Source organism: Maniola jurtina, chromosome 7 (assembly GCF_905333055.1).
Source record: "Maniola jurtina chromosome 7, ilManJurt1.1, whole genome shotgun sequence".
NCBI classification, from domain to species: Eukaryota; Metazoa; Arthropoda; class Insecta; order Lepidoptera; family Nymphalidae; genus Maniola; species Maniola jurtina.
In genome coordinates this window covers 892,599-918,044 of record NC_060035.1, presented here as the reverse complement: position 1 = coordinate 918,044, position 25,446 = coordinate 892,599, and the positions used below count along the sequence as shown (strand labels likewise).

General features: G+C 36.1%; 1 protein-coding gene across 2 annotated transcripts in view; it reads right to left on the bottom strand.

The window, feature by feature from the left end:
• The window catches only part of LOC123867262 (netrin receptor UNC5B-like), a 95,795-nt gene that overhangs the window by 16,840 nt on the left and 53,509 nt on the right, over positions 1-25,446 (bottom strand). Inside the window, exons 6-8 of one of the 2 annotated variants that reach the window (XM_045909241.1) lie at positions 17,681-17,851; positions 14,629-14,682; positions 8,425-8,577 (exon numbers count right to left, since the gene is read on the bottom strand). In XM_045909241.1, the coding sequence (XP_045765197.1) occupies positions 8,425-8,577; positions 14,629-14,682; positions 17,681-17,851 (378 nt within the window). The remainder of the gene's footprint in view (positions 1-8,424; positions 8,578-14,628; positions 14,683-17,680; positions 17,852-25,446) is intronic. The other variant, XM_045909242.1, reaches the window with a different exon arrangement.

Here is a 25,446-nt window from a genome sequence, read left to right as displayed (position 1 = left end):
TAAATCACACATCCGCTACTTGAGCCGGCCGTTAACAGGGCTCTCTCCGTCACTCGTTGCATACAATCGTAGTTCCAATTTCATTTGAATATTAAGCAACCAAAGTCCATGAAATTTTGCAGACATATTCTAGAAATTAATATCTGTGTCTGTGGTGTTTTAGATTTTTCTAAAAATATGTAGTTTTAAAATTACAGGGGCTCAAAGATTTGTATGAAAATTTTTTTGACCGCGTAACTTTGAAACCGAATATTTTAACAGAAATCTGGAAAACCACAGACATAGATATTAGTTTCTAGAATATGTCTGCAAAATTTCATGGACTTTGGTTGCTTAATATTCAAATGAAATTGGAACTAGGATTGTATGAAACGAGTGACGGAGAGAGCCCTCTTAACTAAAATATCGTAAAACGGAAAACCGTGATGTCGCCGGAATTAATTTGCGTGATACGTGTTTACGCTTATCCGATTAACCCTTCACTGACTTTGGGACTGGAGAGCCACGTATTAGACACGTACGGGTCTTTACGACCTATAACAACATTGACGGTGGAAAATGTTAAATACATTAAACGTTGCATCACCTCAGCTGTTTTAAAATTATGTAGCCTACTACATAATTTTAGGACAGGTGATTTAACTGGAATAAAATATCAAGTTTCTTACTACACTTTCAAATTATGTAAACTATAAGTTGTAAAAGTCAAGTAATGCGTGCTCGATGACAGTAAAATGGAAGATACAAAATTCACGAGAGTAGAAGAGACAGCGCTCTACAAATGTGACTCAAGTGAGTTAGTTTTCACTTTCAATAATTGAAAATGAAATGCGAAAAAGTGAAAAGCATCTAAAGTGAAAATTAATTTAGTGTGCAATGTGTCTGATTATTTTTACATATAAATATTATATTACATTATATCATTAATCATGACATAGTGGGTTGTCACTATGCGAGAGCAAATAATTTCAAGTCATAATGCAATCATGTTAGTACAATTTGAGAATCATTTTCCTTTTTGTGCACTATTAACGATGAAATATTGAAAGGGTCTGCCATCATTATGATTTAAAGCGAAAATTACTGACACTAAAAAGTCTTGTACGAAATAAAACGATACGGTATGAAATGCACCCCGCTGCGCAGGCGAGGGTTATGTTGAAATTTGTACACTGTGTAAACATTTGTCAGTGCCAGCCGTATATCCGAGTCCAGTGCAGAGATTTGAGATACAGAATCCAATCGAAATCTACGAACCCTTGTCGCTTAGCCATAACGTGGTAGGAGGCCATTCTGAATTAAATTCTCCAATATCCGCTCAAGGGAATATAGCCCTATTCCTATTAAGGATTAAGGTTATAATCCTGTGGATGTGTGGGTGCAGTTTGCGATCTCCCGCTGCGTTCTCTCAGCGAAATCACAACAAATCATTTATGGAGCCCACCTTCTGTAATGAGAATTGCATTGCGCATCCCTTTCGGTACGCCGTGTAACGTGTTTGTATTGGAAAAAGTTGCTGATTGAATTTATAACTGAATGTGAACATCCAAGAGAAAAATAAAAATAAAACTGTAGTGTGTTGCATTTTATAGTGCTGTGGTTTTATCTATCCTTGGATAAACTTATTCTATCGTTACTTCATCTAAGGATAGACAAAACCACAATAGGTACTGTACCTATGCCACGTTTGTAACAATGTACATATGTAGTTACATACAAAATCTGACAGAAAGCGTCGTTTTTATTTTACTTTGTTTACAGCAGAACCAAAAACTAATTAGGTAGGTAAATACTTAAGCATTGCATTGTAAAAACAACCTTTGGATAATTATTTTAAAGTATTAATCACCTAAATGTAACAAAATAATAGGTATATATCCCCCATAATGCTTGAGGGATCCTTTTTGAAGTAAGCTCATCTTATAATTACTACCAAAGTATCTCTCACCAGCATATCACTAATTTAAAATGTATAAAGTCTACAGACCATCCTATTCAAGAAATCAAGAAATATCAGAAAGAAATGTCATGGTTACATTTTGAATATCCAAAAGATATCTTTGTATCGTTGGTAATTTTACAAAATAAGTGATTTGTGTTATTTTTAATCGATATAATTAGTTAAGTGATAAATAAATTCGCATACTCTGTCTAAGAACTAAGAATCTGTATTATAAAACTATTTTTATCCACTCTTATTTGAGGCGTAGCACAGCAGCCATGAGCTTTTACGAATTTCTAGTTTACCGGCCAATTTTATTGCCAACCATGAATATTCAAATTAGAACCACTAAATCTGTCATCAATAAAAAACCACTTGACTAACATTAAGAAAAGAAAGTTCGTGTTTTCGTAAGCTTGTACTCATCAATCTTTAAAGTAGGTAAACACAGTCGAATACAAAGATTAACACGCATAGTATTTGCATTTGAAAACCTCTAGTGCCATCAATTTAATACAACATGCATTTTTACGATATCTAATATAAATGATAAAGAGCCTAATGTGGATCGTAAATCACTTGTAACAGATTAACAAAACACTTAACATGTATTTCAAAATTACTATGAATATGCCGAACTCAGTTTCGAAAACTGGTTATAAGTTAAAGCCATCAAGATACTTATTAAAATCCAATAAGTTTTGTTGAAATAAATTAACAGGTGTTTGTATGTTTTTTTAAGTATTTTGTGAAATGATTTTCTAAGGTATCTTGTGGACAATTTAATTTTACCTAAAAGAGTAGGTAGAAGAGCTCGCAAGAAACTTAGCAATTAGGTTAGGTACCTAACCTAATTGCTAAGTTTCTTGCCAGCTCTTCTCCCTAAAATCCAAACCGGGTGGTAGAATTCCAGACGTAGCATCAGTCACACTATAACAATAGAATTTTTGAAACACAATCTTTAATTTATTATTATATACACACTATAGTTAAACCCTTCTCATTCTGAGAACAGGTTCGTGCTCAGTAGTGCGCTGGTGATAATTATGATGATTAATCAACAAAAGTAGTAATGAGTAGAAAATGAGCTTTTCTTATGAGAACCATTTTGATTCGTGTCTTTTTTTAAATTTTATAAAATGTATGTGAATTTCATTGAAGAGAACGCATTTCATAAAAAGGTATAGGTATACAAAGGTACCATAACTTTTTCCAGGTGTTCCGTTTCCATTTCCTTCGTAAAACTACATCACCATAATGGATGAAATTGGAAATTACTTAAATAAAAAAGAAATACAGATCGGTGTATCAGAAAAGGTATAAACAGAAAAGTGCCTGCAAATCGAATGAATTTCCGAAAGGCTTCCTCGTTCCAATTTTGAAGTGGCAAACGTGCCTGTGAAACAAACGGACCACTATTCCGATGTTTAGGCAACAAAAGATGGGAAAGCCATAAAATTCCGCCATTCTCCCCCTTTGTGAGCTCGCAATTAGGCTAATGAAGAGGCCGGTGCAAATGAATGACTCCTGCACGGTCTTCGCGTTCAATGGTTCACCTTTCATGTGGGTAATTTACCGATGCTGTTAGGGTTGTCACCTAGAGGCTAGTGTAACTTTATACCTACACTAGTTTGTGCTCGCGATTTTGTCCGCGTGGACTACACTTTGAAACCTCTATTTTCCCTTAGGGGTTGAATTTTAGAAAATCTTTTTTTAACGTTTGTCTACGTCATTATAGCTATCTGCATGCCAAATTTCAGCCCGATCCGTCCACTAGTTTGAGCTGTGAGTTGATAGATCAGTCAGTCAGTCAGCCAGTCAGCTTATCCTTTTATGTATTTAGTTAAGTGAAAAGTCGTGAGGTTTTGAAGGATACTCTACAGAAATAATGCTGTACTCGGTCATCAAAATCGGCCCAGAAGTTCAGGCGCTACGGTGTAACACACAGAATATGGATACAAACATAGTACATACCCACATACATACATACCCACATACATACATAGACTGCTAAAATCATAACCCTTCCTTTTGGCTTTGCCGCAGTCGGGTAAAAATATTGCACTTTGACTACATTCCACTCCACAAACCCAGAATACTATACTATTACTAGGTACTATATTATGTGGGCAATGCGCCTCAGTCAAAGTTTGCATTAATAAAGAAAAGTAGAACCAAAGAGCTAAATAAATAATTAATTTTCCTTCAACCGACAACCCTAGAATGTCAAGTACTGTTTTACTAGAATTAGCTAGTTTCCACTGACCTTTTTACTGCTTTTCAAAGAGCTTATTTAATGGGCATTGCTTTAACCTAAAACCTCTCTATGATGTATTCAGATTTCTTGAATAATTTATGAAAGTATTTCACAAATGGGTTCTATGAGCCTGATTAAGTTTTAAGTATTTGAAAGTTATTTGAATGACATAAATATTATATTATAATGGCACCATCAATTTTGTACTAAACAGGATGTAATATTAAAGGTTAATCTGTGAATTCATCAGGTTTACACATACAGATTTGAGTATATTATGTATAAGTATTCCAAGATAGGTAGGTAGATCGTGTATAGGTATTTCATTATTCCAGCACCTTGGGACTCCGACATCTATGGGTGTTTCAAACTATGTGCCTCCATCCATTGAAAAATATTTGAGACCCTCCAAATTGAGACAAACCCTTTTGTTTGATATAGGTAGTATTACACATTGCAGTTTGCCAAACTTCTCTTTTAAATTATCTAATTTGCCCCCAAAAGTGACCCCATATTCAAAATTCATTTATTTTCGTTTCACATCCATGTTTAGGTGACAGATAATCACATGTGACTCAAATTTTAAGCTAATAGGTCTTGTAGATTCGCAGTAAATTGACTGTGACAGATAGTGATTCCTCCTATAAAGGTTCCAGTTTTACATTTGGACGTATAGAACCTTAAAAAGGGAAAGAAATCAAAAAGAAGGGGTCATAAACATCCTAAGTTCAGTCATTTACAAATAGACACTATTGATAAAACATAAGTTGCTCTAGCTGAAGGGCAATACAAAAGCAATCTAAAGGCAAACATGTCAGATTGTAAATTTATTTAGCGTGAAAGAAAAGCGGTCGTGTAGAGCGTTTAACCAAACATTGGTCGCCCGCGGCTATTTATCAAAACACACGATAAACAGAATAGGAAATTGAAACCGAGTCAACGGGGGCCAATGTGATTTATTGCCATTATAAACAAAAATATCCGACTGATCATTTTCCCATTTGCTAAATTGCTATATTGGATTGGTTCGGGGATTATAACGTGTATACATCAAATCTTTTTACTCAATTAAGTGAGCTACAAGGGTGGTCTAGTGTAAATTAAAAATTTATAACACCCTCGACAAGTGAAGGTTACAGTAACTAGAAAAGAGCTGATAACTTTCAAACGGCTGAACCGATTTTCTTGGATTATAGCTAAGAACACTCTCGATCAAGCCATCTTTCAAACAAAAAGAAAACTAATTAAAATCGGTTCATTTGTTTAGAAGCTACGATGCCACAGACAGATACACACGTCAAACTTATAACACCCCTCTTTTTGGGTTAAAAAAGGCTCATAATCATCATCATTAACCCATTGTTAGCTCACTACTGTCCATGGGTTTCCTTAAAGAATGAGAAGGGTTTAGCCATAGTGCATCACACCTACCTTCTCCACGCTGTCTATTTATTATACGGATTAACAGACTTCACACACCTTTGAGAACATTATGGAGAACTCTCAGGCATGCAGGTCTCCTCACGATGTTTTCCTTCACCGTTTTTCGCCTTTGTTTACTATTACGTATAGTTAATCAAATGAATGGGTCTGCAATGAGATACGATGCAGAGATACTTATTCATTTCATAATGAATACAGCGTATCTTTTATTTATATCCTTACTGAGTGCGAACAGGCCTTATTTGTGTAATTTCGCTAGCATTTTCCATATAAATGCAAACAATTTGCGCTTAGAACAACCGGCTTTGTGATGATTCAAGCTTTCATTTGTGTAGTGTTTTATTTTATGGACGCACACTCGTTTTGTTTGCATTTAAACAGCTTGTTCATTTAAGATAGTATTTTCTTTAAAAGCTTGACTACCTTTGCCCGCCACTTTGTGCGCAACACCTTTCACAGAGAAGACCCGTGCTCTGTAGTGCTAGTGAGCTGGCGATAGGTTTCTCATGATGATGATGATGATGATGATGAATACTAAGCGAAGTGCTGATAGCCTCTCGGCTTCTCACTCAGGGGTCGATCTTGGCCACGCACCTCTTACTTTTCGAAGTTTAGGAACCGAAAGGAAAGGAAGGAATATCCTATCCTAATATAGGAAAGTTTACCTATATTAGGATTCCGTATCTTCAGAGAAAAAAAGAAACCCTTGAGGAATCACTGCATTGTATGTCTGTCTAAGGGAATAAATTCTATGGGGTACTTCCCGTTGACCTAGAATCTTGAAAGGCAGTGTCTTATATCACAAGTAAAGGGCAAAATCCAAAAACAGCGAATCTGTGGTTATATGACAAAAAAAGTATTACTTCCTACACGATGGTACGGAACCTAGTGTGAGTCCAAATCGCACTTGACCGGCTTTTTAAACAACTAAGTATCACTTGCTTTTTAGTGAAGGAAAACATCGTGAGGAAACCTGCATGCCTGAGAGTTTTCCATAATTTACTCAAAGCTTCGCTTCAAAATACTACTCCATCCAATTTAGACACGGACCATAAAGATATGAATATTTAAGTCAATGTTACATAAGTGTACCATAAAATTTTAGGTCCTCTTCTATATTTAGACGGTATGATACGACCCAGATGGTCACGGCACCCGATTTTAGTATCTCCAATCTTTTAACGTGACCAACCAAAGTGGAGCTTTTATGCTCCTTATCTACGCTTTGGCCCATCAAATTCTCTTAACCTTATAGGACTTTTAGAAGGTACTGAGGGTCTAGTGAAACTGGTAGGTTAGGGTTACAACTAGTGATGGGTATTATTGCTACTTTTAGATCATTTTCATTTGACAAAATTATTAATTATCTTCACAGAGATTTCACAGGTGATTTTTGTTCTTTATCACGAAAGAGAACGGAAAGGAACGGATATTATGACTGAAAGTGCGAAAATTAGCTTTCCATGAAAACTTAATAGATTTCTGAATTAAATTCTCCAATTTTCGCTCGCAACAATATAACCGTAATTTTTCACAGGCAAGGTTGTAAGTGTTACATACGAAAGCTTTTTTTTAATATGATTTTTCACATGCTACCTGTGAAACGGTCCATCTCCTAGTTACAACCGATAGCCTGTTATGAAGAGGCCAGTCTGTGTAACATTTCATAGTTATGAGCGCGGAAAAGGAAGTGTATTTTTAGTCATGGCATCTGGCTCACCGGAGCCGTACGCTTTTCATGGAATCGACTTAATTAACATGTCGTGCTGGGAACAGTTTCATAAGTTGGAGGAGTTACTGACAGTTGACCATAGGCATCAGGACAGAGCGATTTTTTAAAAATTAGCTGACCGGGGCTTATTTTTTCATTGTTTTCCAGACCACCGTTCTTTAAGACCGATTTTTTCTATTTTTATTTTTTTTTTTTTATTTTATGAGTTACTAATTCCTAAAATCATCTACCTTTTGCTAAGAACTTTTCGTATTAACTACAATTCTATTCATCGTAATTTTCATGTATCTGTTACGAATTATGATTAGGGCAGTGTTCTCTAAAATTTGTCCACTTTTCTCTTTCGTTTTTTTTGGCAAATTTTTAAACCAGCATTACCTACTCTATAACTCAATCGAAGTTTTTCAAAATGTTTAACCCCCAAACAACTTTTTAAAATTTCATGAACGTAGTATAAGACGATTCCATTCTAGGAAAACAATTTTAAAATCGTTTCAGCATCCAGAGATTAATTACATCATACAAACAAACAAATCCAAGAATTTAACTTTTTCATAATATAAGCTAAGCATACATGTAGATTTCTCCCATTACAGTTGTATAAACAAGGTGGTATTGCGTAAAGTTGCGCGTGTTGCAGGAAATGAACTTGTAATAAAGTTGTAGAGTTTATGAAACGGCGATCTCGGAATTTCGATGGGTCTTCATAACTTCCTCGAGACTCTTAGAGAAATCTGATAAATGGCACTCCTGCGATTTTCTTTGAGTTATCGACGATAGTTTGTGCAAGTTGCAAAGTTTTCTGAGTTAAGTAATGAAAATGAATTTTGCTTCTGCTTTTCTACCAAAATAAAAAGTGTAGGAATTCTTTCTTTAAGAGCTTTTTGAGATAAAACGGGTAGGTACATAGATAATAATTGGGTAGGTAGATATATCAGACAAGGAAAGCGAAGGATCGTGTTTGGTGGCGCGCTCTTGGAAAGGCCTATGTTCAGCAGTAGACGCGTACAGGCTGATTCAAAACATTAGACGAGTTAGTTAAACACAAACCTCCATGCACCCCGCAGTAGTCGCCAACACAGTCTGCATGCTGGACTTGAGCGCCAGAGCACGCGTCCCCCATACAGGCGCGTCGTCTTGTCTGCCTGCAGTCGGAGCCGCAGACCGACCATTCCGTCCAGACTGCCCAACGGCCAGGCGAAGCTGGAAGAAATATTGGGTTTTAGTATTCAGACAAGCTGTGATAGCCTAGTGGTTAGAACATCCGGCTCCTAATCGGAAGTCGGGTGTTCGATCCCGGGCACGCACCTCTAACTTTTCAGTTATGTGCTTTTTTAAGCAATTGAATATCACTTGCTTTAACGGTGAAGGAAAACATCCTGAGAAAACCTGTATGCCTGAGAGTCCTCCATGTACTCAAAGGTGAGTGAAGTCTACCAATCCGCATTGGGCCAGCGTGGCGGACTATGGCCTAAACCCTTCTCACTCTGAATAGAGACCCGTTCTCCCAATAACTGACCATCTAAAAGTGTACAATGGAACTTAATATCTATTTTGAATAAATGCTTTGAGTTTGAGTTTTGAATCCAACTTAATTCTTAGATTTTTCAGTTCACCAGAAAGTTCCTAAAATTGTTTATTTATGACAAATCACAGCTAAGCCACATCCCTAGCACTGCAGTTATATTCCAATATTCCTTTATTACAGAATAACTATCCACATGAAACAATACCTATTACGAAATTGATATGTAACGTCGGCCATGCAATGTTATTAATACCGAGTAACATGCGATCTGACAATTTGCAAATTCGATACCTGCGCCTGCCGGGACACTAATAGGCCACTTCCGCCAAATGGGTATAAAAATGGCAACCGATTTTTCAGTACTATGAATCATATTGACAGGGAATTTAGTAAAAAGTTTATAAGCCGCAAGGCACACCGACAGCACACCGACAGAGTCGAGACGCGGCCTCTATTTCTTGATAACAACTCAATCTAAACTTATTTACTTGAGCGTAGTGGCGGCAGTACGCCAGAAGCTTAGGTTCGCCCTATAAAATAATCTATAACTTTATATCAATTTTAACAGTATGTCATCGTACTATATAAATCTGAGTTTAAATTGTTATCAAAAAAACTCGGTCCTACTACACTCCGTCTGAATGCACTGGCCCATAAATTCAGCATCTGGAATTATATTATGTGAACCAGTCAGTATTTTTAAAAATAAAAATAGCGAGGAAACGATCAGATGACTCGATGTTAAGTGATAGCCGCCCTTGAACATTTACAGCACCAGAGGAACCGCCAACGCCGTCACGGTCTCAAGAATTAAATACACATCTTTAAACCCATTTAACTAATTTCTAGAACGTTTATACAAAACAACATCGAGTTTGATTGGTTAATTTCAAATAAAACCAAACTACGTTGTATGGAGTGATGGAGAGTAGCAAAGTAATATTTTTAAACTTTGGCTTCACTCCATTCTACAGGTGTGCGTTATGCCTAAAGGTTAAAAATTACTAGTATATCTAATTCTAATACAAGAATAAAACAACTCGTAAAAGATGAAAGGGTTAGTCGAATGTATTTATAAACAAAATGGGTAAAGACAAAAATTATAGAAGAAACTTTTGATCAAAATATTTTCAAAAAAATGTTAACTATAAAAGGACACAGTTGTCGTATTCATATCATTGTAAAGTTATAACTCGTGTCTAATAATATAAAGGCGTTAACTCATAAAGTATAGCACTATAAATTGAAATTAAAGTACGCGACGCCCTGTTGGCCCTGTTCGGATAAATCACATGTGTTTTTTACAAAAGAAATAATAGAGTTGAATTCGTCCTCTTGGTGTGTGGTCCAAGTCATTGAATTAAGATTAGAAAAAAAAGTATTTAAACTGTAAAAGGAGAAACTATTAATATATAAATGAATAGCCCAAACTTTTAGGCCTAGAAATTAGAGATTTTTTGCAAGCAGCTTTTCTCTACAATCTAGACAACCACTAAGAGAACTTTGACATTGCTCAAAGTTTACTTAGAGTTAAAACAAGATAAAGTTATGGCTTTCACTACAATATTTATTATTTTATTTGTGCCACCACAAGAAGGATTTTTTAAACAATTTTATAAAGATATAGGTCGTTAAACTTTAAAAAAAATACCATGAACCTACACTTCATAATCTACATACAAGAACACTTTAAACAATAAAGGCACACCCTTCCTCCTAAGAAATATTACAGCATTTACCACAATGGCAAGTAAATCACGCAATTTGCTCATATCCTGTACCAATCAATAACACCCACCCGCGTGGGTGCATACACATTAAACTATGTGTGCGACGTTCCTTATTAATTAATGCGCACACATAAATCAGTCGAGGTTCGTTAGAGGAGGAATAATGTGGACTTTCACATATGCATTTCTCCCGTAAAAAAATTGATGCGTGAAGAATGTAAATAAATTTTAAACGCATAATGTAGAGTTCCGGCTAAGCTCAGACAACAGACAAGAAAATAAAAATACGTAACATTTTTCTCTTAAATGCATTAATATTACTGAGATACATATTAATTTTTCATTCGAAAATATTTTTTTGAGTTTTTTTACATATTGTTTAATAAAAAGTAATGCCCGCGTTGCATCCAAAGTCCAATTTCAAACCCATACCGCAGGGTCCATTTGTCATCAAGAATTTGTCAATTGTTTATTAAACTACCCCCTTAACAGTTTCACCCCGTCTATTTTAATACTGATTGATTTTTTCCCAAGAGTAGCTATGCATAATACATAAATTATATACCTTTAGAAAGTCACCAACCTAAGTAAACAAGTCTTAAGTCTCTGTCTATCTTAAAGAAAGCCGACAATTTTTTACGAAAATACTTAAAATACTCAAGAACACGGAAGTCATTTTTGAGACGTCCTGCGTCTCCGAGGTAACAAGATAAATTGGGTATTACCATAATCGTTAAAACACTGAGCCGCGCTTACAAGACGTTTATTGGGATTTATTGGAGAATATAAATGACATTCACAACTTTTTTAACTTATTTAGGTTTTTTTTGTACTTTTAAAATTATATTAACATTTATTTCGACGATACGATCTTAGGTCCGTTGTTACTTTGTACGTTTTATACCTGAGTAACTTATCGGCAGATAAGAATTACAAATAGGTTGATCATTGATTTTGGCCGTAACACTCTGGCTACACGCTCCAACTTGCCTGATTTTGAGAGATTTTCCTAACTCTCAATCCTACTACATATAATCTACTAATACTTAAATGCGAAAGTTTGTTTGTTGGGTTTTCCTTCGATAACGCTGCAACGGATCGACGTGATTTCTTATAGCATAGACCACTTTTTATCTCGGAAAATCAAAGAGTTTCCACGGGATTTTTAGAAACATACGCGGAAAGTCGTGGGCATCATCTAGTCTTGCCCATACATTCAAATTTGTTCAGGCATTCAGAATTTATAGCAGCATAAATAAACTTACATATGAAAATACAAATTAACTTAACATATTCCATACGGACCCTGAAAACATTACAATTTTTCTTTTGGGCAGTTGTTTAAAACAAAAGCACATAAGCGTGTGACAACATGGTCTAACTCACACGGGAATAGTCAAACATACTTTAGTCATAACTAGCTGTGCCCGCGACTTCGTTCGCGTGGAATAGAAATGTTCGCCGTGATTCTTTAAATTGACATAACTTTTTTATTTATGAACCGATTGACATGAAATAAACACTAAATGTTAAGTGAAGCTCACTACAATATATTAGTGAAAACCGTATTTAAATCGAATAAGCCGTTTTTGATATTAGCGTGCACAAACACACAGACAAACAGACAAAAAATAATTAATTACAATTTCGGGTTCGGCATCGATATAATAACAACCCCTGCGACTTTTTTTTATATATTTCCATTGTACAGACACCACTTTTCTACAATTTTACTATATGTATAGATCAATACATGCACGTCCTACATGTAACTACATCTACATGGGACATGTGTAAGCAATTAGTGGGAACAATGATCCGGGTTCCACTGAAATAAACGTTCTTGATTAGATTTTATTGTCTACCCGGTTGGTCTAGTTACTACACACTGTAATTACTAACGTTGAGCTATTAATTTACTTAGGTTAGATGGCTAAGATGCCTGCTGATCCCTGCAAATAGTTTGATTATGGTTTGTGTTGATTGTTCATGGCCTTAGGTTGACCGTTGATATTATAATTGGTTTGACTTTTTTCTCGTTTAAGTGTGAATGTAATATTTTATACAGCTTACAGATTCATAAATGCAATAAAATAATAATTGCTACTTTAAATGCAATTAATATTCGCGCGTTTTACTGCAAAACCATCGTTATCATGTGTTTTTATCCATCACTACTTACTGGATTGACCTTTTGAAATTGAGTCACCACACACTGCTTTTGCTTTCCTAATCGAGCCACTTAGATAAATTACTTTGATTTTATGTCAACCGTCAATTTTATTTAGTAAAAAGTTTATCTACTTAATGAACCTATGTAAGTATGTATTAAACCTTACATATTCAACAATTGATAATAATCAAAAAGTGAATAATATTCTATTTTGAATAAATGGCTTTGAACATGAGGATGAAGAGTCGATATGATACAGATCATCAATACCGACAAACATCATTACCTTGAAATACTTTTGCAAACGAGATGTGACAAAAGATGCAAAAAAAAAATTTCTGTGAACACTGATTCGACATTTTTCGAAGCCGTGTGTATTAAAGCAGAAATCTTAAGCTTTCCTCTCTCGCTGGCTATAATTTTACTATCGCTATGAAACACTTAAGCCTTTGATGTGACCAGCCGCATACGGTTTATGCCTTTACGTATTAAACTGCGGGATTTTTATAGTTTTAGAACAGCGTTTTCCAAAGTTTTTCTTTCGTTGCCCACATATTATAATATGACATTTGACATTTGTTACAGTTATATTTTTTATTTTCATTATTTTCATTAATATGGGCACCTTCATGCCAAGAGTGAAGAATAGGCATCTTCTAGGAGAGCACGCTCCATCTTAGGCTGCATCATCACTTGCCACCAGGTCTGATTGCAGGCAAGCATTGTCTATAAATTAAAAAAAAATGTTTTTCGTTAGTAGCCCACCACAGTTTTTTTTTTTGTATTCTGATCTATGGACAAAGCTTAATACAAAGCATATTACTTAACTATGTGATCGCTAATGAGATCAAACCTTCCGCTTTGATGTCAATGGCGTCTAGGAAAGCTTTGTAGGTAAACGTTTAAAATGAAAAATCTGGCATGCAGAGTAAATAAGAAAATTGCGTAAACTTCTGCGTACTGACAGGATATTCGCTCATAAAAAACCAAAACCCACGCAGAAGTCCTAAGCATCATTTAAATACGATTTATCAATTTTTCATCTACCTACCTTTTGATCGTATATACGAGTTACCATACCGTGAGCTACGACTCACAATTTGGGAAACACTGGTCAGATCAGAGATATAGAGAACGCCAAATAGCGTAGCACGTGCTCTGATGTTTACATCTTTCATACAAAGCGTAAGTGGGTGGTTCCGGTCGTGTATTGTTTTAATTGGGAGTTTTTATTGACTCGTTTTTTGTACGAGCGTTGACTTTCACGAAACAAAGAAACAAAATGGTACACGAATAAAGAGAAATTGAACATGAAGTAAAAATCATCTAGGAACTTTTAAAGTTGAAGCACCTATAAAGCTATCTGTGTATACTGTCTTTTAGGCGCAAAGTACACTAACAGAGTGGAGGGGAGTCGAGGCAGACCGCCCGCCCAGCGTCTTTTTTTGATACCAAATTCTTCTACTTGGAATTTGTATAGTAAGAATAAGAAACAGAGACTTAAAAATAATTATTAATTTAAAAAACATTATGACTAGCCTGCCTGCTGATATTGAACTTTTTCAAAAAAAATTACGGCCAGAGTCACTCGGAATGATTCTAACGGTACCCCATACATCCTTTATTCCAGCATTTAGAAGTTATGGGGCTAAAGAAACTAACATACATACATGAAACCTGAAAACGTTAGATAAGTAGGTAATTGATTTGGGTGCTGTAAAAAATATATTATGTAAAAAGGCACGGCGCGTTAAGTACCTTATTACAAAGTTCCACTCCACTCTACAGCTAAGCTTAGTGCATAATTCTATTTAGTAACTTACCAATTAAGAGTTGTTGTGTATTGTCATACACTTGAAGATCCATGTTGTATCCATCTTCAGAGTAAGCATTAAAAAATAATAACGAATAATATTATTGTTTACGATAACTATTTTAATAAAATATCTTCTAGGTTAGGACTACAAAAGTTGAACATTTTATATCTTAGTCAAATATAAAATCTCACACTAAGGACACTATATGCAGTGGTTTGAGTTGTGATGCCCGACTACACAACCAGTACAGCCCTAGTAAGAGATTTTCACACCAGCGTTGACATAATCAAGCGTCGAAAGTCGAAACATATTAAGCGTCATAGTGATATGGACGCTGCCTTATTTTAAGCGGAAACCTTGCAAAATTAAAACCAGTGGTACTGAATAAGCCAAAGTATTCTCATTATAAACCTTTGATATACCTATTTGTTTAGAGAGACGCTAACGCTTGGCTTCACTTCACTCTATGAGTGTGCGTTGAGCTTAAGTAAATCTTCAACACACTTAAAAAGAAAAGTCCTGGCTCACTAACTGACTGATTCATCAAAGCCTAACCCAAACCCTTGGACCTAAAAAACTGAAAGTTTGCACAGGGGTTCTCTTTATAATGTACTATAGACAAAGAATAAAACCGAATTTCTCAAACTTCTCATGGAATAGAAAATAAAGAGGATTTTTGCTTTATGTCTGAGACAAGAACTAACTGAGCAAAGCCGGGGCGGGTAAACTTGCTGCGTACTGTATCTACTCAATCGACAAATCATAATAATCTAAAGAGTATTCCCTGAATATGAATACATTACTAAGAAAAATGGCCACATCAATAAATTACTTCTTTGATCTTTCGCCGTATATCTAAAGCAAGAAATTCCTCATAGTATCATAAATCATGCACCGCCATTGCTACACATTGCCGCCATCTTATACTAATTATACGGACTCTTTGTACCACCATCAAAGGACTTAATAACTCAGTCTTGGCTCCTATTTCATACTGGTCTCTGTAATTAGGGCGCCTTTACATCATAAGAACCTATGAAAAGATATCACTCGTCAATGGAGTATATAAGAGGCGTAATAATAATGTAAAGGCAGCCTTACGCGATTAATGGTCTTGTAGAACCTGTAGGTCTTGTCATGTACCATAATATTTTGTGAAGGCGTGAATAATCGAATAAACTATGTACTTTATCTAAATACTTATAAAAAGAAAGCTTCTGACTAACTGACTAAAATTTTTGCAGGTACGATAGATGATGCCCGTGATTTCATCCGCGTGGATTTAAGTTTTCATAAAAATCCCGTGGGAACTCTTTGCTTTTCCGTTATAAAAAGTGGCCTTTGTCAATTTCCGGGATGCAAGCTACCTCTGTACCAAATTTCGTACTTAAGAATCCCGTGGGAACGCTTTGATTTCCCGGGATAAAAAGTAGCCTATGTCCGTCCCCGGGATGTGAGCGAATTCTGTACCAAACATCAAAATCGTTTAAAGTGTAGGGCTGAAAAAAGCTCGCAAACAGACAGACACACACACATTTGCATTTATAATATAGTATGGATGAGACTCGGACGAATCCTAGACAATATGAGACATACCTAGATTGCAAATAAATAATTATAACAAAAAGAAACTTGTTTCTTGTATAGTATGGAATTTCACAGAAATATCTGTTTTATTCCTCTTACAAATTCGTTTGATAAAAATTCGATCGTGGAAGATTACGACACAATTTTTTCGATAATAAGCTCTTCGAGAAGACGTGATTATCAGAACGAAAGAAATCAAATAAAAGCGCTATTTAAATGAAACGCTATAGGACAAAGGCCTGAGACAAAAAAGTGATGAGAAATTTTTGGAGCGTAACTATTAGGTAGTTTACAGTCAGATGCTAATCTGTAATTGCTTTCTTGCTCACCGAGTCTAAGATGGGATAGTATAAAAATGAACTTATAAGGTCCAAACGCACTTACGCTGAGCTGCTACAAATTCACGGTTTTCGGATTTCTTCCTTTACTTGTGCTATAAGACTTACCTGCCAAATTTCATGATTCTAGGTCACATCTAGATACGACAGACGGACAGACAGACAGACAAGAAAGTGATCCTATAAGTGTTCATTTTTCCCGTTTGAGGTACGAAACCCTTATAATCGTATATTCATTATTATAAAATAGACTGCAGTAAAATCCACCTGTAAAAGTATTCAATAATTGAAAACGTTCGTCCTACTTCCCAGCACTTGATGATCCTACGGCAACGAGGTCAAATATCGAGTGGTCTAGAAGCCAGCGATGCAAAGCCGTTTCCGTTCGTATTTGTGAACTTGATCACGTTGAAAAATGGAATGAATTTCCAGTTTCTTTTTCCATTTTTTTTATACCCTACAGTACATTTTAAATCTACACTTTCTTTTGCTGTTTCTCATTCAAGCACTTCTCGTCTTTTATTTATCGTAAAAGAGATATATATAGGCCTTATATTCCTATAGTAATAATGCCATACTATGTCACTCTGTTGTGTGCACAGAGTAACATAGTATGGTATTACCTACTGTGTACGAATAATACATGCGAGTTGCGACCGACCTACGCGACTGACATCAGTTTTACTTTTATTTTACTAATCATATGTTACAAAAATGGACTTAAAGTACAGGACAATATTATGATCTCAAGCTACAGAATCAGCAAGCATCGTTAAATCTTCTAAAACACTATTTAACCGAGAGTTAAAAATACTTTAAAAGAGAAGTTACGCTAAGCTCAATTTATCAATCCAAAATGGATAAGACTCCCAAAGAACTGCAAGTATAAATTACTGATAAGGCACATTAGTGAAATATCCTTAGCCTTATCTTATCTTTTATATCTAATAATATTAATTACGTTTACGGTTACTTCTAGGCAAGCGCGCTCCATCTTAAGCTACATTATCACTTGTTAGCAGGTCTGCTTGGAGCCAAGCACTAGTATAAAAAAAAAAGTTAGTCAATTTTAGGTCCAATCCATCGGCAATCCAGAGAGAGTTCTAATATTGCTATAATATCAAGAAACATACCACTTTGACACAGAACACAATCAGCGGTCTTCTGAACGCTCTGCCCCTGGCAAGGCGCTCCCCCATTGAGGGGATGAGGTTCCGTACAGGTTCTTGAACGACGCTGCCCCGCCACTCGGCCGTTGCACCTACATTGCGTCCACGGACCCCATTGGCTCCAACCGCCGTTTACTGGGAAATAAAAGGGAGAGTTAGGGTCACTCCAACATTCTATCATCGTCCACTAGACTCCACAATCATCATCATACAATAAAACGCTATAATGAACAAGTATGAGTAAATCATTACGTCTTATCATACAAGTAAGGCATAACATACCAAACTGCCGTTATGACTTTTTTTTTTCTAGTTTGAAATCTACTCTCAATTTCACATTATTTAAACTCATTAAAGTCAAAATCATGATAATATGCCAGCAAGTATGATTGCAGCCAAGAGCTAGTCTATAAAATGGCTGAAAATAAATTTAAAATCCCATCTACTACACTTTGAGGCTAGCTATGCGTTCAGCCCAAAGCAAATACGAACTTTTTTCAATATAAATACAACTACATGGAGCTTATTTTTCCTGAAATCATTGTTTACCTATTCCAATTTGCTTTTGAAGTAGATTGAAAAAAAAGGTACAAAACAATTTTCATATTTTTCGGTGACATTTTTTGTGTATAAAGGAAAACCAATTTCGATTCGATATGAAGTGCCGAATATTTTATGCTAAAATACCTATATTTTGCACATTCAACCTATGGGTATATTATTTATAAGTACAGGCTTCGGTAGAGATTTTTGTTTGATTAATATATTATAATATTTAATGAATGGCTCAGAATTTTGAAAGCCAAAAACGTATCATCATCAGCGAAACTCACGCTGGTCCACTTTTGAGTAAAAATCTCTTCTCAGAATGAGAAGGAATCAAGGAATATAGTCCAACACACAGGCCAAGTGCAGATTGGTGAACTTCACATACCTTTGAGAACATTATGGAGAACTCCTGAGAGTTTTAGTTCTCCATAATGTCCATAACTCTCAGGAGTTCTCCATAATGTTCTCAAAGGTTCTAAAAGATTCTTCACGATGTTTTCCTTCACCAGCGAAGCAAGTAATCACCAATTTATTAAAAAGCACATAAGTCCAAACAGTCAAAAGTGCGTGTTCAGGATCGAACTCCAGTCCTCAAGCATAGGAAACCGAAATCTTAACCACACTGCTATCACCATAATCTATACTAATAAATAAAATTGGAGTGTCTGTCTGTAATATCGAAATAACTACCGCATATTAAGGTCACATGGTTATTTGAACGATACTATAACTGAATCTCACGTTTTTTAAATTTTTGTCTGTCTGTCTGTCTGTCTGTCTGTTTGAAAAGGCTAATCTTCGGAACGGCTGAACCGATTTTGACGGGATTTTCACAGACAAGTAGAGAATTGATCAGGGAGTAACATAGGTTACTTTTTTAACCGACTTTCAAAAAGGGAGTTGTGTTTTTCTACCTATGTACACCGAGATTTCTGAACCGATTTGCGTCATTTCTTTTTTAATCGATAGAGGAACTTTGCGACATTGTTTCATAAAAAATTTGGATTCCAACTCCTTAATCCTGATGCTGCAGGGGATCTGACCAATCCACGCGGGCGAAGCTGCGGGCATCAGCTAGTCATCAAATATATAGAAAGGTTTTTATGGTCTTGGCTAGGTTGTTATGTACAATACGCGACAGGTCAAGATAGCAATCGGGGTATGAGGCGGGGGGAAACCCCGCACACCCGCAGGTTACTTAGTTGCTAACTTTATTAGCAAAGAGAAAGCTGCGTTGGGATTAAAATCGATAGGTAAATACTAAATACTAAATGGCCATTTAATTAAAGCTTAAAAACCTATAAGATTTTAATGGCCTATAAAGCGAGCAAGAGGCAAGGTTTCATGAAACGAAATAAAATGTAATGTCGGCAGCACGCAACGCAGCCCAGTGTGTAGCTTCATATCTTTTTCAAAGATCGCGCATGTAAGACGGACATGCTAGGTCGCGTGCTCAGGTGACCTAGCTAGAACAACGCCTTTTGTAGGATATTTTCTATTTGAGCGAGTTTTGTGCGTTGAGCATCGAATTCTGAGAGATTTTTATACGATACGTCTATTTTGTTAAAGGTTAGCACAATATGTCTTTGAGTTTCTATGGTTAGGAAGATTTTTTATGTGTATTAATACCTACATGTACAGGGTGTAACCAAAACACTAGCAAAAACGAAGACAAGTGATAGTATCGATGATCACTGCTAAAATACCATTAAAAAAATCCTACATTTTTTTAAAAGTTCACAATTATTGCAAACTAGGGGATGCCCGCGGCTTCGCCCGCGTGGATTTCGAATTTTTTAAATCCCTTAGGAACTCTTTGATTTTCCGGGATAAAAAGTAGCCTGTCCTTCCCCGGGATGTATCCCAAGTCTGTACCAAATTTCATTCAAATCGGTTCAGCGGTAGGGCCGTGAAAACGTAGCAGACAGACAGACAGACACACTTTCGCATTTATAATATTAGTATGGATAAAACATCTGTCTAACGCTAGAGGTCAACGAACGTTCCGTAAAAAGGCAAGTCAATGCTGCGTCGTAGGTGTGGCATTGATCCGAGCTTTGCACTGTAGGTACTCATAGGTACAATGCGGGTTTGAAAAATATTAAATAACTAAAACTACAAGATAAGGTAAATGGTTATTGGCATTGGTTGTGTTAAGGTAGTATAATAATAACGGTAAGTTTTTGCTAGCGTTCTGGTTACACCCTGTATATTTTGTTCAGGGATTGTGTGCAACAGAACTAACCACATCCCACAGTAGCTATTATGTTTGGATGATGAACGACTGAAGTTGCCTTCAAACTACGGAAATATAATCACACTAATATTATAAAGGTGAAAGTTTGTATGTGTGTGTGTGTGTGTGTGTGTGTGTGTGTGTGTGTGTGTGTGTGTGTGTGTGTGTGTGTGTGTGTGTGTGTGTGTGTGTGTGTGTGCGTGCGTGTGTGTGTGTGTGTGTGTGTGTGTGCGCGTGTGTGTGTGTGTGTGTGTGTGTGTGTGTGTGTGTGTGTGTATGTTTGTTACTCCTTCACGCAAAAACTACTGAACGGATTTGGCTGTTTGGAATGGAGATAGATAATATCCTGGATTAGCACATAGGCTACTTTTTATCCCGGAAAATCAAAGAGTTCCCACGGGATTTCGAAAAACCTAAATCCACGCGGGCGAAGTCGCGGGCATCGGCTAGTATTATATATAAATATCGCTCACACTACTTTGAAATGTCACTGTTCACACAGTAGGGTGAGCGATATTTATATATTATATTATATACTAGCTGATGCCCGCGACTTCGTCCGCGTGGATTTGGGTTTTTCGAAATCCCGTGGGGACTCTTTGATTTTCCGGCATAAAAAGTAGCCTATGTGCTAATCCAGGATATTATCTATCTCCATTCCAAATTTCAGCCAAATCCGTCTGGTGGTTTTTGCGTGAAGGAGTAACAAACATACACACACACACACACACATACAAACTTTCGCCTTTATAATATAAGTGTGAAGTGTGATTGTATTTCCGTAGTTTGAAGGCAACTTTAAGAAAATGGGTGTGAAAATATCATCGCATTTTATAAAAGAACAGAACAGCGATGAGATACAAAAGTAATCAAAGGCAACATTACATAGATACAAGACAAGATAAAAATATTAGGCAACAAAAATAAAGAAGGTGATTACGTAAAAATTGCTCCCCAAGAAACATTACCATAATTTCCTTTCACATCGAAAGTGGAAGGATGCTTAGCTAAAACGTCGTGTAATAGCTGATACTTCCCCAAATTACACGTAATGGGGGTTACATTATCTTAACGGTTATAAATTGTCAGATTTCACACCACACACATGTTCTTTGGGAATCAGGATTAATGGGCATGCTTTTTTGTTTCCAGGCAGCGCACTAAATAATTTAACGAATGAATAATTTGTGTCGTTTTTTTTACTTTTCACTGTAACCCCTCTTATACTGAGTCCATCTTCAGGAGAGAGGCATTTCAGTTTTCGGCCACTGTAGAGCGAGTTGGAATTAGGGTTTTTTTTTCTCTCTCGCCTGGCTTTACAAAGATTAGCCAATGTCAAGTTTGTAGTTATTGAAACTATATAAGTATAGACTTCGTCAGTCAGTATCCTTTTTCAAACGTCAAAACTTCTATGAAATACTGGTATGTGACGTCACAATGATTTGACATGCTTTTTAGTTTAATCGATAATTTAAAATGGTTATTACTCTTAAAACTGACAAAGGACGTGGAATTTACGTATTTTGGAAGACCCTCTTTGTAATAATCAGTGAGAAATAATTTATTTTTGACATAGGCAAATACCGTATTGTGAGTTGATATATTGTATGATGTCTGCCAATCCGCACTCGGCCAGCGCGGCGAGGCAAGCTATAGCCTAGCCCTTTTCATTCCCAAGAGAGTGGGTTGATGATGGTAATGAGGCTCTGACAGATGGATGGACTAACGAACAGACGCACGGACGGACAACTACAAATTCACCCAATAGTTTTGTAGACCATCAGAATACAGAACAAGTAGACCTCACATCACTCAGTCAAAATATAGGAGAAGGAAATAGTTCTTTTAACGTTCTTATACTTTTCATAAAGTACATTGAGCTTTTCTTCAATTACTGATGTTCAAAACTTTGACAATATACTAACAAAACTCGACCATGCATGTGCAATATCTTAAGACCCATAATATAACATGGGAACGTTATAATATTATGAGCACCTAACTTTGAGTTTACCCAAAACTTTCAGCATAAATTTTGAGAAATTACACCACGCGATTATAGTTCTTATATCTATTTCAGCAAGGACTATACTAATATATTTGAATGTTAAATAGGTTAAGTATACTTAATTATTACGAACTTCAACCTTATGTTACTTTTTCTACCATACAAACTACGATTAAAATAGGTGTTAAAAAATTAACTGTACACATTTTTATACTATTTCCTTCGTGATGATTTAGTACCTATTTAAAAAATTTACAGGGTAGAAAACCCAACTCCTTGAAGAGCAATATAATAATTAAAAGAAAAAAAAACCATCCTAATAAGACAACTAATCTACGTAGTATCTTTTGTTAGCTAAAAAGGAAGGGTCCTTAGAAAGACCCTCCTATGTCTGAGGCTTCAGGGAAGCCGTTTTAATTTTCTAATTTCCGCACGTCCGTCCGTCTGTCCGTCTGTCACAAAAAGGTCCCCTTATGTTCCCAAAAATTTCGCTATACCTAAGTAGCTATCAGCGGGAGCATGTCTTTCGTTTTTGGTCTGCTAAATTATTAACTACCCTTCTTGAAAGTGGCTAAGAGCGAAGCGAATGACGAATATTTTTTCTGGTAAAATGCAGCATACATTCATATTTATTTTAAGCTTGATGTGTCCCAATGTTAAGCATGGGCTTTTCTTTCAACCTTTTTAGGGTTCCGTACCTCAAAAAGAAAACGGAACCCTTATAGGATTACTTTGTTATCTGTCCGTCCGCCCGTCGCTCGTGTCTGTCACGAAAACCTATAGGGTACTTCCCGTTGACCTAGAATCATGAAATTTGGCAGGTAGGTAGGTCTTATAGCACAAGTAAAGGAATTAATCTGAAAACCGTTAATTTTCAGAGTAAAATAACTATACCAAGTGGGGGATCATTTGAAAAGGCTTTACTTGTATATTCTTGTTACCTACGCCAGCGACGTCTTATTTTGTCTTTTGTGGCACCTACTTTTCTGTTCAAATAAACTTTTACACATTATACCGTTGAATTGTAAAAAGATTCCACCTCTTCACACACCTTTGAGAACTCTCGGGCATGTTTCCTCACGATATTGCCCTTCGCCGATAAAGCTAGTGATATATTTTAACTGCTTAGAACGCACATCACTCCGAAAAGTTAGAGGTAGGTACTTGCCCGAAATTGAACCCCAAGCCCCCCCCCCCCCCCCCCCATTAGAGTTATGATTTGGTTAATTATTTATTTATAATGAATAGTGGAATGTAAGCCCAGCTCTACAATAGCATTCGTTCGGTGTAATAAAAAAGCAGCATCGTATTATACCACTTGATTGCTCGAAAACTTTTATTCACAATGTCCGTTTGCTAAAAGATTTTTCTTTATTAAAATGTCATCTATCTTTTCATTAATAGCAATTAAGTGCCTACACTTCTATAACTTTGGCTCAGATCTCGTTCAACAAAGATTAGCTGAGAATCAATTCCCAAAATCCATGCCAAGAACGTAATATTTCAAAGCCAGTGGCCACCCGTGGATTATACATGAACGTTCTTCGAGCTATAAAAATTGATTGCCCATTACTCCTCTTTATTAAAGTTAATATAAATAAAGATCTTCGGTCTAATGGGGATTTTTGGGAATCTATTAAAGCTATTAAGTCCGGTATTCGGCTTAATGATAATGGTTAAGACAAGTATGGGTTTGAATATAAAGTAGATGGTCATCGATTTACTTTTTTCTGGTCTGGAAACAAATTCAAAGCGAAGACCTAAACTTAGTAATGAATTTATTGAATTTTGTCTTTTACTTTAATTAAATGAATTAGATATTATTAATAGAATTTGTTTGAGATAGGTATGGAAAGTAAACAAGTGTAAATTAAAAAATAACACCCCCGACAAGTGAAGGTTACAGTAACTAGAAAAGAGCTGATAACTTTCGAACGGCTGAACCGATTTCCTTGGATTATAGCTAAGAACACTCTCGATCAAGCCAAGCCACCTTTCAATCAAAAAAAATAAATTAAAAAATAATTTAGGAGCTACGATGCTACAGACAGATACCCAGATACACAGATACATACGTCAAACTTATGACACCCCTTTTCTTGGGTCGGGGGTTAAAAACCCGGTCAAGTCAACTCGGTGAGCGCTGTGGGTAAGAGGTCCCAGCTTCGATTCCCGGTAGGAGTTTGGAATTTTGAAAGTGCGATTGCAGTCAAGGGCTAACTTGTATAAAAAAATTAATTCAGCCCTAAGTAGCCCTGAGTTCCATAGAAGGAAAAGAAAAACAAGCCAGGACACTCTAAAACCCACTCTATATGTCGAACTAAAGTAAAGTAGGCAACGGACATTTTCATTAAACGAGCACTTTACCTAAACACACAGTGTTTTCCCAACGAAAATCCCTCAGAAAGCCATCCATCAATTAGCCCGTGCGTGACGAAATAACAAACAAGTTCACAACAATGTATTAATTTTGTGAACAAGCCCCATAAAAGGCTTACCACAATAACACGGCGACTTTCAGTTAAGAGTTTTTAATATTTCAACGCGTATACAAAGCGTGTTTAATTATAACAGGTGATGGATTGTCATGCGATGCGGGGCAAGGCTTATGTTGTTTGGATAAAGTTAAGTAGGACTAGCCTATTAATTTGCTACGAGTATTATATACTGTTTTACAATTAATTTCGTTGAGACTGTAAGGTTAACGTCGATGCCAAACAACGTCATACTTAATTATGCGTTAAACTAACTGGCCACACTTGAACGGTCAACGTTTAGTGCCAATTGAATTGGGGTTAAAATCATCTAACGCTAAATGGCATTTTGAATGCAGTTGTACGTTGATCGTGGCTACATTTGCATTTAACGAGAAACGCCGCTGAAAATCGTGTTGTTGCGGCTAATGTGACCTGATGTCCATAATGTTCTCAAAGGTGT